Source organism: Lissotriton vulgaris, chromosome 7 (genome assembly GCF_964263255.1).
Source record: "Lissotriton vulgaris chromosome 7, aLisVul1.2, whole genome shotgun sequence".
NCBI lineage: Eukaryota > Metazoa > Chordata > Amphibia > Caudata > Salamandridae > Lissotriton > Lissotriton vulgaris.
Genome location: NC_141695.1, coordinates 947713451 through 947728744, shown reverse-complemented (window position 1 = coordinate 947728744; position 15294 = coordinate 947713451). Strand labels below are relative to the sequence as shown.

Sequence of the window (15294 nt, the reverse complement as noted above, 5' to 3'; positions counted from 1 at the left end):
ATTTGGCTAGGCTCATTACAAAGACCTCAGAGGTGTTAGTCTTTAGCGCCCAGATGGCATCAGCAGATTTTCTAAATGGTAGACGCTGAAACTGTGGTTTTAACCATTTGTTTCGCGGCGCCAAATAGCTGGGGCAGCTAGTCATTAGGGACACCGGTTAAAGCTCCAATCTCTTTCATTAATAGTGAATAATAATATATTATTGTTTTATTTTATTTTATTATTGTTATTTTTTTTTGTCCTCATTTGCCTTACCCTCTTTCAAGAAAGGCCGACCACCTTACGTGTCCTACCTTGCGAGACAGAGATTTTGATTATCTCCCATACCAAGACACGATTGACATAATGGTGGAAGAAGAATCCAGAGAAACAAGAGGGGGGAAGGGGTATGGGCTAGCAATTACTCCATCAAGGTATTTTTCAACCTGTTGGACCGTTACAGTATCCGACCAACAACCCAAGGTCCATGGAGTGTTGTAGGCATAATCATAGGACCCGGGGAAAAGAAAAACAAACAAAAAAAAACCTGGAACCCTATCTCCACTGAACCAATAAATCCCAGAAAGCCAAGTTACGTTTACTACATTATAATAATATATTATTTATTATTAGTGTCAAATGTCAGTACAATTAGCTGGAATATGACCCTTCCTGGCGGCAAAGGTAAGTAAACAATGCTTTAAAATGTATGTTGTGTGCATGCATGCAGGTAAGTGTGTTTAAATGGGAGAGAGTGTGTATGTGTTATACTGTGTACATGTGTAAGCATCTGTGTGTGAGTGAATGTAAAGGTCAAATGGTGTATGATGTCACTTCTGCTACCTCATGCTTCTTTGTGAATTTAAGTTCATGGGAGCAGAGCATGTTCTATTACGCTCTGGGACCTGCCAGGAAGGGTCCTTCAAGTTCCCCACATGCACGGAGGAAGTGCTCTGTCTCTCAGGTCAAAAAATGACTGACCGAGGAGAATCTAAGGTTGAGTTTTTCTGTTGCCTGGTAGTGTTGTTAGACCCTTGGTAATAAGGGTATGCAGACGTTATTTAACAACCGGTTATAAGGTTGTATAATGCAGATATTTTCAAATGTCCATTTATAGTGTGATGTTTATTGTTTTATTTGCAGATTATGGAAAGTGTTATAAAGCCAATTCGATTTTTTTTAAATAATGCATGGCAAATATTGGTTGGTAAAAAGGGGATTGTTAAAGAGATGTAAATGTGGAAAACACTCATGTACACAGAATCAGTTTGGGTTGGGACACAGCAAACGATTAAGGTGATGGCCTGTTAAATGCATGAGTTAAAGAGACACAAGAGGCTTTGCACATTCTAAATCAGTTTAGGGGTGGATTTTGTGTAACTGGTAAAATCTGTCATGTAACAGGTGCAGAACCTTTTGAAGAGAAAATAATAATATTCGTATCTATAGCAGCCTAAAACTCGTCCTTCACTTCTGCTCTCACCTCGGCTCTGTGTGTCTCCTGCTCCAACTTGATTAGCTCTCTCTGGATTAAGGTTCGGTGCTGTTCCTTAAGCCAGTGCCTCCTTGCCTGGGCCAGTGAAAAAGCCAAGTCCATATCCAGGTGCTGGGAGCCGCCACTCTGAAATAACCACACAGATAATCCATCAGTTATAAACTCTATGTAGAGGAGCTTCGTTGTAACGTTTTGGTGGTGGCGACTTCCCTTCTTCGAGGAAGGAGAGCAGATGGTACTAGCAGATGGTACTGTGCTTCAGTACCTCTCTAGTCCTGCTCTGTTTAATGTAATCTTTTAAGACACAGCAAACCACACACTTGATATTCTGCAGGAAATAATATGCAATGACTCCCACTTACTTCCCACGTTATTTTACAAACCCCAAGAGAATGAAAGGCTGATTCAGATTCATCGATGTCGAAGTCAATAAATTGCACACACATCCTCTGTCGGATACTGGTCCCTGAGTGCAGAGATGATGTGAAGGCAGCGGGTTGGCAGAAGAGGTAGGTGACAGATGAGTGCATCCATTAGTAGATACTGGAGGCAAATACACAGACCTAGCCACAGTGAATTTACTTCTGAATTATATAGTTACTATGAAACACACTCTACATAGTTTCGGCAATCCTAAAAAAACTAGCCGAATAATATCATATTCTAAAATGCAACGTTGGTTGTCAAGGGCAGAAACATTTTCAAAGGTGTTCAACAAAGGTATCTGCAATGCCCAAAGACCAGTGTAAAAGATCTACTTTTAAAGTGTTGGGGTGTAAAATGCCACCCGGAAGTCCTATAGAATGATGCAAAGAACAATCGTCAAAAAATACTCATTGGCCCTTTTCACTGTCAATGGACCAGGACCATAAAATCTCAGACTTTCAGAAGGCCACCAGCCTAATCTGCCAATTCATTCTTGCCCATCCAACATTGACCCTTTTGTTGCTTCCCTCACCCCCGACCCCCCTGTTGATCAAAGTTTTTTCCATCACTTTCAAGACCTGCTGGCTAACTAACTTTTTCCCATTGGCGTTTGTAGAGAACGTGCCTGCTTCTTTACCACTCACTCTACCATACTCTTCTTTTATCCAATGAGGCACATCGCACCTGCCTTGAATTCTTCCGTTTTAGCGCCTCAGTGCTGTTGATCTGTCTTTCATTTTCTTACCCATCTATACAGTCCTCCCTGACTATGCACATATTCCACCTCAGCATCCTTGGTATTCTGTTGCTCCCGGCCATCACAAATTTTAGAAAACCTCAACAAAAACGTATTTGTAAATATGTATGTAGCTATGAGGCTATTCCCTCCCTTGTTACCATTATTTTCCAGCAATCATATTGGGGGGGGGGGGGGGGGGGGGGGTTCACAGCACACCTAGTATATATTTTGAAGGCTAGTGTTATATTTTTATATTTTCATTGTTAGCCACCACCCTAATATTACAAACGGATGTTATATTTTCCATTTGGCAAACCTCTTCGTCTCTGATCTTCGTGCACAAATACAATTTTAACAGATTCCCCTGCCAAGCTCACCTCTTTTATAGCAGAAACTTCATAATCCAATACATAGCAGCCTCTGTTTTTAAATTTGCACCCCTTTCCCTTCATTTTCCATGCCACTTTTGGCTACTTCCCTTACATGCTCTGATGTTTTTGTACTTCGTGGCGTTTCCCTGCCATCTACCTTTGGCTGTATGTGGAATACACCCTTCTAATCTGACCAAACCTTGCAGTTTACTGGTCTATGGCGCAGATGTGTATGTTTTCCTCTCCGAACCTCCTCAATTAATCAGCCGCCACATACCTTTTATCTTGCTCGCTTTGCCTCTTTTCTTCCTATTTGTGATCCCGATAGTTGTCCTTCGTACAGGGGGGAAGAGCTCAGTATTATAAAACCCAAACTCTTATAGCAGCAAGTTCATAGAAAACTATGAAGCCTTCCCAATCCAAAATGGCCACCATGTTCTTCCTATATGTTTTTTATTCATTGTCCTATTTTAATATTTGAGACATTGCGATGCAGGCTCTTTCTTTTTGGTGTTGGCATTTTTGCCCTTCACAATAGTACGTTCTTGTCATTGATTTTTGCTCCTTTATTCTCCTTGACACTTCTACTGTATGCTAGTTTCCACCTACCTTTGGATCCTTCCCTGTTTTTTGACGCATCTACTGTGTGCTAGGTACTTCTTAGCCTTCTACCATCTTGAGCTATCTCAAGTTTATATTTTCCAGAGATTTGTTTGCCCCTGGCTTTGTCCTCCTTTTCAGTTATCCTATTCTGGAGAAGCGCACTGGCTTTGTGTAATTTGATCTCTGGCACACACACCATAGCTTTCCGGTTTCCTCCTCTGTCCTTATCTTAATGAACAAATGGTTCTTCATTTTGTTTGCTCCCCTAGCGGGCTGAACGCTCCTTTCTGCCTGTCTCTGCCTGCTCCTCCTACTGCGGGCTGCACAGCCATCTTGGTTGCCCATATTCATAATGTTGCTTGGGGATTATCTAAGTTAAATTAAAATACTTTCATATAAATTCATGAATAACCGTAAAAAACGACATTGAATCACATTAAAGCCACAAATAAGTAGCTGTATTCGAACCCCTGTGATGACCAACACATAACTCTGACTCTTAAAAAGTATCACTTACACTAAATTTAAATTAATTAAGCATAGTGGTAATTTACACTTACCTTAAAATGTAAGTTGTGTTGTACTGATAGAAGTGGTGGAAGGTCTCAGTAATGGCAGTCATAGTTATGGTGGTGCCAAAGAGATTGTGGGAAGTAATAGTCATATGGATCAATGGGGTTGAAGTAATGACATCCTCCTACAGCTGCCCTTTCTGTCTCATCTTCCTTTGCTTATATTTCTGTCATCTGTTTGTCACCTTGAGACTTGCAAATGAGTGGTGGTGCACAGGCCTTCCCTTCACACACTTCCATCACCCGGAAAAGTGAACCAAGCCCTCCCAGTTTAACTCTGTGGCGGTGTACTGGCTGCCTCTTCTCCTCGGAGTCTTCATCACATCAATTACACTCCTACATATCTGCCACTGCTCCTAGTGGCATTGCCTCTCTCACCTCTTGTGTGCAGCCCCACCAACATCAACTCTTTTCTGTTCTGGTTCTCAGATGGCTGTCTAGGCCCTACAGCTGCAATTTCAACTTGTGTGAAATTGCAAAGTTTGAGAATTGTGTACAACTATGCCAGCAGGAATAGTTTTTCAACAAAAAAAGCTGTTTGCATTACATTCTCTCACCAGATGTAAGATGTGAGGTTTCAGGAAAAAGCACACCACTAATCTGGCACAGTCACACCCAAGACATAGTTTTCCATTGAAACTTGGTTGTTCTAGGTGTTCCTGCTGCTCTGTGCTTTCTCCCGTAGCGCCGAGAGATCCTCTTGGGGATGATTCGCCCGCGCTTAACAAATACACAAATACAAAGGCATGGAGAGGAAGAGAGAGAGAGACAGACAGAGCGAGAGGGAGAGAGAGAGAGATGTGTTGGAAGTACCGTAGAAGAGGGAGTTGGTGGGTTAGGGAGAATACTCAGAACGAGAGCACTTGCATCGATCACACATAAAGTACAGTTCCAGGTTATGCTTAACTTCTGGGGATATGCAGGCAGCTTCAGCACTAAAGATTGTTCAGTGCCTGGCAACATGTTGTTTGGTTGCACTGGCTTTCCCATAGATGATTCTAGCTGACATTTTGTCCCCATCACCTTTGTTTCCCCTTTTCCAGTCCCCTGATTCACGACTCCTCCGCAGCTGTTTCTGAACTCGCTATTGCTTTTTTTGGTGCAGTTATTTAAACAGTTTTGTTGTTCTCTGTCTGCTTCTGGTCAATCACGGTCTCAGGTGCTCGGAGATTCCTGGTATTTCTGACATTCGTTACAGGTGAGCTTTCTACAGAGACAGATAATCTCGGTGCTTACATGCGATGTGCATGCAATGTCTAACCCTGAGCATTAACCAGAGACGCCCTCCTGCAGTGTATTCTCCAGAGCAGAGGCAGCTGGGGAAATCTGATAGTATTTGGGCAGAAAGTCCCAACATGCTTTGCTCCGAGTGAGAAAGGGAGCTTGTTTCTTCAAAAGGAAATTCAAGGCGTTTAGTATTGCAGTCTGATTTACAACTGGCTGGGTATTGATGACAATAGGGGCAGATACTGTTATTAATCTGATTTTAAAAATTCTCAGTAAACAGGAAAAATCCGACAATGCGACTTTTCAGGCAGAGGATGAGTGAACTTCTGCAAAAGAGCAATGCTAAGGGAGAGTTTCACTCAGCATCCTACTTTGCCCGTTAGCAAGTAAAAATCTCTCTCTATTTTTTTTTCTTCTTAAGCTCACAAACCACGCACTCACCGTGCTAGACTTTGCCGCCTGATGACATATTTCTTTGAGCCTCACTTTCATTTGATTTGTGACATCTTCCCCTGCTTTCTGCTGATATATTTTACTGCAACCACAAGGGTAATCGTGGGACGGTTCCATCTCTAAATTTGGAGAAATCATTTAGAAGTTAATTGCTTAGCCAGAAAAAGTCATTCTTAACTGAAATCACACCCTGGAGCAGACCCATGTGATCATTAAGTATTTTTTCCTAATTTTTGACATAAGCAGGAGTGTACATTTTGAAACAATTGCCTTTAAAGATTTTTAAAATCTACTTTTAAAACTACACATAGCAAATGGCAAACATTTCAAAGTGTCTACACCATACAAGGTGAAAGGGGGCATTCGCAAAGGCTTGGCTTCACCTTGGGTGTTGAATTAGACAGTGTTACTTGTTGAAAACAGCTATATAACAGTATTAGAGTAATTCAAAAAGACAAGTCTGTACTGAGGTTCCCAGCCTTCAAGAAACGTATCATTTTAAATGGTTTAAAAAGGCATGTATTGTTGTGGATGACCCTTTCACTAGTCATGACTACCTTTGCCATTCACAGCATCGTTGTGGTAGAAGTCACCCGGAAGCCTTTGGTCGCCTTTCTTCTTGTCTGCCAATGGAAGTTGTTTATTTCCCCTCAGTACTCTCTCAGCCGCAGGAGCTGCCAGGCTCTGCACTGCTGTGGACTGCTGGTGCTCCTCAAAATATTATGAAAAGCACACAAGGATCATAAAAATAAACAACTTATCACCAAGAGCTCATTTCCAGTTTTCTCTCTCTTTGACATCTAATCACATTGCATGTGTTTTACCAGAATATGCCTAAAGGCTGTGCGAGTTGAATGCTCTGTTGTGCTGATCAGCTTTTGCTATTGATCCCTTCATGATTCAAATGAAATTGTTTCTGACGGGAGATTTTGTTAAAGTCTCCAAAGGAAAACACACGGGGGAGGAGGTTTACTAGGATTTCATGCCGTGTTTGCATCACAAAAGTGACGCAATTCGGTGCAAAATCTTTTTTTTCCGATTTACTTTCGAGCCCTGAACTTGTTTAGCACTGGAAATAACGTGAAATCAAAGCCGTGAATAGCGCTTCTTGCATTACTTAGCACCAAGGGGGAGTACCATGGGTGGAGCATGGGCTTTCCTTTTAAAACCCCCCAAGGGTTCTGACACTAAACCCACTTTACTAAATAAAGTAGACCGGGTTAAGCGTCCGAAAATAATGCTCTTTCAAAGTAGGCGCATCCAAGGAGAAATGCTTTCTTTCTCCTTCCTTTTCCGACTTTGTACGTGTGCTGCACTTTACAGCACACATACAAATAGGGAACAGAGTTAAAGTCAGTCTATGCAAAATATTTTGTACTGGAAGGGTACCCTTCTAGTACCAAACATATGCTAGACTCACGGAGACACCATTGCACTATGGTGCAATGGTGTCTCCGTGATGCACAGTGTAGGAGAGTAGGGTCTGCAATCCTATGATCACCCAGATTTTTTGCTTTTGTTTCACTGGTTTACGACTTTCTCTGGCTGTGGGCCTGCCAATCAGACCCACAGCCTAGCTGTTCTCTCACTAAATTGACATGTGTGCCTTAGGTGCATTATCCAATTGGTACTGGGCCACCTTATCAGACCCTGTAACTCAGGGCATAGGTGTACCCAGGGCCTACCAGGGGCTGCAGCATGTATTATGCCACCCCTGGATGGCCATCTAAATCTGACACAACTGGCTGCACGACAGCTGGGGCAAGGTGGTGTAATCACCCTTTGCTTTAGATATAGTATACCTATATCTAACCCTAAAATGGACACACAGATTCCTATCAGTCACTCCTTTGGCAGGCCTTGACAATCCTGAAGGCAGAGTGCTTGGAATCGTGTGAAATGGTGCTCTGGCATGAGCTGAGCCCGTTTGCAGCTTGCGGAACCAAGTCCTAATAGCTGTTCCATGATAACGCATACCATATACTCTTAAGTGCATTATAATCCTCGCGGTTAAATGCTATCTCTGGTATTGCTTTATCAAAACATGTCGAGTAAGGTGTCATACAAATTGGAATATTAACCCCTCGCCAATTCTGGCGACGGGGTTAGCATTCCACCCTTCTAGAGGGACACGACATGTATGTAACTGTGAACCCCGGTTAAAGTTAACTGAAGCCTCAGCTCCACTAAATGGATGCTGCCACCACAGACACGAGTCTGACCTCCTGCTGCTGGGAGTCCTTCCAGCAAGGAGAGCTTGGACAAAGGGTTTCCTGTCAGGGGCGGTGCTAGCACCATCCCAGACAGGGTTTTGTGTATCCTGGATAGGCAGGGCTTTACAGGAAGGTGACTGCAGAGTGGCACCCCGGTGCTCACTACGCATCTGCCGGCTAGAACCAGTTCCAGGGGCACACCAGCCCCTGGCCTGGGGAAAGTCCGGCATGGGAGAGGGGTGTAACCCCCCCCCCTTCCTGGTCCCACCCCTAGGGCAGGACCTAGTCGCGTACCCACCCCTTTCTTTAGGATAAAGGCAGGAGCGGGGACCCTTCCAAATTAGATCATCTTTGAATCCTGAAACTACTTCCTGCGAAAGGAACTCAAGACTTCTTCTCAAGATTTCTCCCTTGTGGCTAAGGAGTAGTCACCCTGCATCCGCAGGCACCATCTAAGAACTCTGCGGTTTGCTGCACGTCCTTCCTCAGGAATCCGACCGACCAGCATGACGAGACCCGGCTTTCCTGGCACCTCTGACCTCTACCTACCTCTACAGCTAAGCTGAGAACCTTAGGTGCGACGAGACCTCGAGGGACCGTCCATCATCAGAACTGCACGACTTCCATCCAGCACGACCGCCGAGGGATCCTCTGGTGAGCGCTTTGGGGTCCGAGAAGCCCCGACCCTGAGCAGCTCCAGCACCGAAGTCCAGCCTCCCAGCATCTCCACGATCTGCGTGGGGCCCTTCTGCTTTTTGCTGCTCACTGCGTTGTTTGGCTACTAGCCCGCTGGCTTGTGGCCTTCTTAACGACGCCCGACGACATCACTGCTGCTGGTCTGGTTGCTCCAGACTGGCCCTTGCTCCCTTCCAAAAGAGGAGCACCCCGGACCCTCCTGGTCCACTCCAAACGCCATTTTGAGTCCACCGCTTGGGCTTGAATTTGCCAAGACTTGTTGCCCCAATCCTGGGTCCAGCGACGTCGACAGCTTCATCCATCGTGGGACAGCTCGCACCTCCATCCTGGTCGCCGACAACGCCTCCTGGTCCGTGAGATCTGCAGAGCACGACGTCGCCCACTCACCTAGTCGAGGTTACTACCATCCGGTGCCCTCCTGGTACCACCTGACTACTGGCTAGTAGTCACGAACTTGGTCCCCTCTGCTTTCAGGTGTCATGCATCTTCGATCCAGGCTTGGATCACTCGAACTCTCTTCACTGGTCGCCTGCCAGCAACTTCTTTCTTCAGGCTCCTGGTTCGTCTACGAGGATTCCCGACGTCTTTTGAGACCTATGCAGCTGCAGCCCCTGGGCTAGGTAACTTCGGCATTTCGGTGCCCCAGCATAGCCTCACTATCCAAGGGTCAGGATCCAATGTCGTTTTCGATCTACCTTATCGGGTTCGCCCGAGAACACTAACTTTGCCTTTACTAGCTCCCATAGACTTTGTCCCGCATCCCGCGTGAGAGTGCACACTCTGCACCCGAGTCCCCCAGGCCTCCTACTAGTAATCTGAAGGTTCAGTAACGTAGTCCTAGCGATTCCAAAGCCTATTAGTACAGTACTTACCTGCTAGTAATTTCGCATTCCACTTTTGTAGTATATGGTTTTTCGTGCCCCTCGGGCATTTGTGTAAATTGTGCAACTTGAAGTATTTTCATAAGAGTTTTGTTGTGTGCTTAGTACCCTGTCCTCATAAAGAGTACAGGGCTGTTGTGATCTAAATAAATACACTGTTTATTTTCATAACACTTGTGTGGTGTCCTTTCACTTGGTGTTCAAGGGGTATATGTGATGGTATAACAGCTGGCTTAACACGCCCTCTAGAGTTTAGCCCGAAGACTGCTCGTATCCACGCTACTAGGATAGCTGGTCTATAAGGTTGACTTACAACCAATCATCAATAAGGGTTGTTGGACTGATACATAGTGATCACTAGAATAGTGAGCACTGCATATCAGGCCACCTTCTCACATTGGTGAGCAGCGGTTGGGATTTGAGCTTGCTGTTGTTTTACCACACGTATCCTAAGAATATCTTGTGAAAGATCACATAAGTACTCCAGGTACATATAACTTAGCTTAGAATACTCTGAGTTCTACTGAACCAGCTGTTGTAGCTCCTCAAGGCTTAGCACACCTTGGCTACAACTCTTAGCAAGGGATCAGTAGGCAAACATATAGTGTAGGTAGGTGCATCACTTACACCACACTAGAATCAGCATGTCAGACAAAGGAGGAAACTCTGAGTCTCCCCTTGTGTCAGTGGACCTTCCACAGGTCACTTCCAGATATGCTGCTCTTAGCTTCCAGGAGATGAGACAAGTGTGTACCTCCAGGAAGCTAAAACAGGGGTCTAACCCCACAATCCCATTCCTGATTGGTCTCTTAGAGACTTATGATGCTAGGAGGGCTGGTAACATAGAACCTTCTCATCCAGATGGGAACATGCCTCCCCTAGAGGGAACCTTGGGTGACCCTGACCTTATCCATCTCTCTGCAGAAGGTGAAGAGGAGGATGAGGATCTAGAGCCATCTGAGGATGAGGCAGACAAAAGTCCAGAAGTAGTTAGTCAGCTAACTAGGGACAACTTAAGCAGGCATGAGAATGGTACCAGGAGACCCCTGGGGCCCCTCTCAGGCCAGCTAAACATTGGGAATGGACGAGTTAGGTCTCTATCCAGAGGCTCTAACAGATCCATTCGAACCAATGGCTCTCAGGGCTCTTCTCAAAGAGGGATGACATCCCCTCAGAGGAGAGTGTATGAAGCCAAAGTGAGGGAAGTTAATCTGAGGATTGAAAGGGAAGAACTTGCCCTGGCCAAAGAGAGACTTGCCTTTGCTAGAGAGCAAAAGTTGAGTGGACAAGATTCCACTGGTGGCAGCATTCCCCCAAGGGAAAACAGGAGTTTAGACACTAGACACCTGAGTAAGATAGTGCCCCCCTTTAAACAAGGGGATGATATCCACAAATGGATTACTGCTTTGGAGAGGGCCTGCACTGTACAGTGTGTTCCCCAGAGTCAGTGGGCAGCTATCTTGTGGCTCTCCTTTGAAGGTAAAGGAAGAGACAAGCTCCTCACTACTAGAGCTGAGGATGCTAATGATTACCAAGTCCTGAAAAATACACTGATAGATGGGTTTGGCCTAACCACTGAGCAGTACAAGTTGCTGTTCAGGGATACCCAGAAAACTCAGTCTCAGGATTGGTCTGACTTTGTAGATTGTGCCACTAAGGCTTTGGAGGGCTGGTTGCTGGGCAGTAAGGTTACTGATTACACAGGATTGTATAATTTGATCATGAGAGAACAAATTTTAAACAATTGTCAGAACCAGTTGTTGCATCAGCATCTTGTTGACTCGGATCTGACCTCTCCCCAAGAATTGGGAAAGAAGGCAGACAGATGGGTCAGAACAAGAGTTAAGCAAAACCAGGGCCAGAACCAGGGTGGTCAGAAGGAAGCAGACCAGAAGGGTAAAGATTCTAAAGGTGAACAAAATGACCAGAAGTCTTCAACAGGTCCCCAACAACCCAAAGAGGGTGGGGGTCAGGCTTCCCAGAAAAAGAAGAATCAAGAAGGCCAGTCCAAAAGGTGGTGCCAAAACTGTAAAAGTAAAACTCACTGGTTTAGTGAGTGCACCAAGAAAGGAGGAGGGCAGACTCCTGCCACTGCAGCCCCTAAGGCACCTGTGCCCCCTAGTACAGTCAGCAGTGGTAGTGCACCTCCCAAGGGTTTAGTTGGGTTAACCTTGGGTTCTGAGGGGTATGACAACTTAGTTGGCACACTCACTCAGGCTTTCCTTGTCTGTACAGGGGATATGGATATATCCCCTGATGTCAGTCCCAATACTTTGGGCAAATACAGGCAGACACCTTTAATAAATGGAAGAATGGCTCAGGCCTATAGGGACACTTGTGCCAGTGTCACAATGGTGACACCTAACTTTGCGGACCCTGGACAAATCATGCCAGGTACAGATTTCCTGGTGACCAATGCAAGCAATGTCACTACCAGTCATAGTATGGCAATTGTTGCTTTCTCCTGGGGAGGGGTAAATGGCCAGAAGAAGGTTGTTGTTAGTTCAGACCTCCCAGTGGATTGTTTGTTGGGCAATGATTTGGAGTCATCACAATGGTCAGAAGTGGAGCAGAGGACTCACATGGAGATGTTAGGCTTGCCAACACATGTGCTTGCTGTGACTAGGTCACAGGCCAGAAAATGCCCCACTGAACAGGTGCTGGATCCTGGAACAATGGACCAGACACCTTCCAAGAAGAAGAGCAGTAGGGTTAAGGCATTGCCTTCCCCCTTGCCCCAGGTTGAGGATCAAGTCTCAGAGGAGGCTGACCTACAGGAATTGAGGGAAACTGAGCCTAAAGAATTTGAACTTGATCAAGTTGAATTTCTGGGCTCAGGGGGACCCTCAAGAGAAGACCTGGGGAAGGAACAATTAGACTGCCCTTCCCTTGAACCCCTCAGACAGCAGGCTGCTGCTGAGGCTGCTGGGAACGCCACAGGTACCCACAAGGTATACTGGGAGGATGGACTCCTGTACACTGAGGCAAGAGACCCCAAGCCTGGCATGACCAGGAGGCTGGTTGTACCCTTGACTCAGAGAGGTTTCCTTCTTACCTTGGCCCATGAGATTCCCTTAGCAGGTCACTTAGGCCAGACAAAGACTTGGGACAGACTTGTCTCACACTTTCACTGGCCTCATATGAATGAGGATACCAAGGAGTTTTGTCGCTCCTGTGTCACTTGCCAAGCCAGTGGTAAGTCAGGTGGCACAACAAAGGCCCCCCTTATACCAATGCCTGTGGTGGGGGTGCCCTTTGAAAGAGTGGGGATTGACATTGTTGGTCCAATGGAACCCCAGACAGCATCAGGGCACAAGTTTATACTGGTGGTAGTGGATCATGCCACCAGGTATCCTGAAGCTATTCCCCTTAGGACCACTACAGCACCTGTTGTGGCAAGAGCCCTAGTTGGAGTGTTCTCCAGAGTGGGCTTCCCTAAGGAGGTTGTCTCTGACAGAGGTGCAAACTTCATGTCAAGCTACTTAACCTCTATGTGGAAGGAATGTGGTGTCAACTACAAGTTCACTACACCCTATCATCCACAATGCAATGGGCTTGTTGAAAGGTTCAACAGGACCCTAAAAGGGATGATTCATGGACTATCTGACAAGCTCAGGCGTAGATGGGATGTCCTGATACCCTGCCTTCTGTTTGCTTACAGAGAGGTCCCACAAAAGGGGGTTGGCTACAGCCCTTTTGAACTTTTGTATGGGCATCCTGTAAGAGGCCCCCTGTGTTTGGTGAAGGAAGGATGGGAGAGACCTCTCAAAAAGCCTGCAACCAACATAGAGGACTATGTACTTGGTCTCCGCTCCAGGATGGCTGAGTATATGGAGAAGGCATCTGAAAACCTTAAGGCCAGCCAAGAACTCCAAAAAGCTTGGCATGACCAAAAGGCTGTCCTGACTGTGTATCAGCCTGGACAGAAGGTGTGGGTGTTGGAGCCAGTGGCCCCAGCAGCACTCAAAGACAAATGGTCTGGGCCCCACACAATTCTTGAGCAAAAGGGAGAGGTCACCTACCTGGTGGACCTTGGAACTCCCAGGAGCCCCCACAGGGTGCTCCATGTTAACAGGCTCAAAGCATATGTCGACAGGAAGGACATGAGCTTGCTCATGGCCATAGATGAGGGACAGGAGGAAGAGAGTGACCCTCTCCCAGACCTGCTCACTCAGAATCCTGATGATGGGTCAGCTTCATCCATCGTGGGACAGCTCGCACCTCCATCCTGGTCGCCGACAACGCCTCCTGGTCCGTGAGATCTGCAGAGCACGGCGTCGCCCACTCACCTAGTCGAGGTGACTACCATCCGGTGCCCTCCTGGTACCACCTGACTACTGGCTAGTAGTCACAAACTTGGTCCCCTCTGCTTTCAGGTGTCATCCATCTTCGATCCAGGCTTGGATCCAGGCTTGGATCACTCGAACTCTCTTCACTGGTCGCCTGCCAGCAACTTCTTTCTTCAGGCTCCTGGTTCGTCTACGAGGATCCCCGACGTCTTTTGAGACCTATGCAGCTGCAGCCCCTGGGCTAGGTAACTTCGGCATTTCGGTGCCCCAGCATAGCCTCACTATCCAAGGGTCAGGATCCACTGTCGTTTTCGATCTACCTTATCGGGTTCGCCCAAGAACACTAACTTTGCCTTTACTAGCTCCCATAGACTTTGTCCCGCATCCCGCGTGAGAGTGCACACTCTGCACCCGAGTCCCCTAGGCCTCCTACTAGTAATCTGAAGGTTCAGTAACGTAGTCCTAGCGATTAGTACAGTACTTACCTGCTAGTAATTTCGCATTCCACTTTTGTAGTATATGGTTTTTCGTGCCCCTCGGGCATTTGTGTAAATTGTGCAACTTGAAGTATTTTCATTTTGTTGTGTGCTTAGTACCCTGTCCTCATTAAGAGTACAGGGCTGTTGTGATCTAAATAAATACACTGTTTATTTTCATAACACTTGTGTGGTGTCCTTTCACTTGGTGTTCAAGGGGTATATGTGATGGTATAACAGCTGGCTTAACACGCCCTCTAGAGTTTAGCCCGAAGACTGCTCGTATCCACGCTACTAGGATAGCTGGTCTATAAGGTTGACTTACAACCAATCATCAATATGGGTTGTTGGACTGATACATAGTGATCACTAGAATAGTGAGCACTGCATATCAGGCCACCTTCTCACACACAGCACCTGATATCAGCACCGGTGCTGGGGAGAGGGTAGGAGAGTGCTATATTTCTGTAAATTATGTGCTCTCCTCCCTCCTTTTCAAGCAGCACAGCATTTGCGGCTGCTGCACTGTGTGCTGCATAAATGAGTGATAAATCTGGCCCACAGTGTTTAGAGGGTGTTCTAGCAAAGCTCCAAGAAAGATACTATGGAAATCCGAGAGGCATGTTTGAGAAGCGAAAAAGATAGGCTTAAACCTCACAAGTGGTCTAAACTGGAAGGAAGTGTTAAATATCTATCAGAGGAGCAAGTTGAATCTCTGCAAGTGAGCCTGGTGTCCATGAAATAACCCAAACCCCGATATATCATTGTGACGTTTGTTTTTAATTGTTCTGTGAACTCGCCTTCATTCTTTGATGTGTCTGATGTACTAATCAGCTGCTTCACAAAATATACATTCAATGAAGGTCAAAAAACA

The 15294-nt window shown here is 46.0% G+C and overlaps 1 protein-coding gene across 1 annotated transcript in view; it reads right to left on the bottom strand.

Moving 5' to 3' along the window:
* LOC147702797 (uncharacterized) overlaps window positions 1-15294 on the bottom strand; it is a 42450-nt gene that overhangs the window by 17132 nt on the left and 10024 nt on the right. Inside the window, exon 4 of the mRNA XM_086929449.1 lies at window positions 1463-1600. Within this exon, the coding sequence (XP_086785575.1) occupies window positions 1463-1600 (138 nt within the window). The remainder of the gene's footprint in view (window positions 1-1462; window positions 1601-15294) is intronic.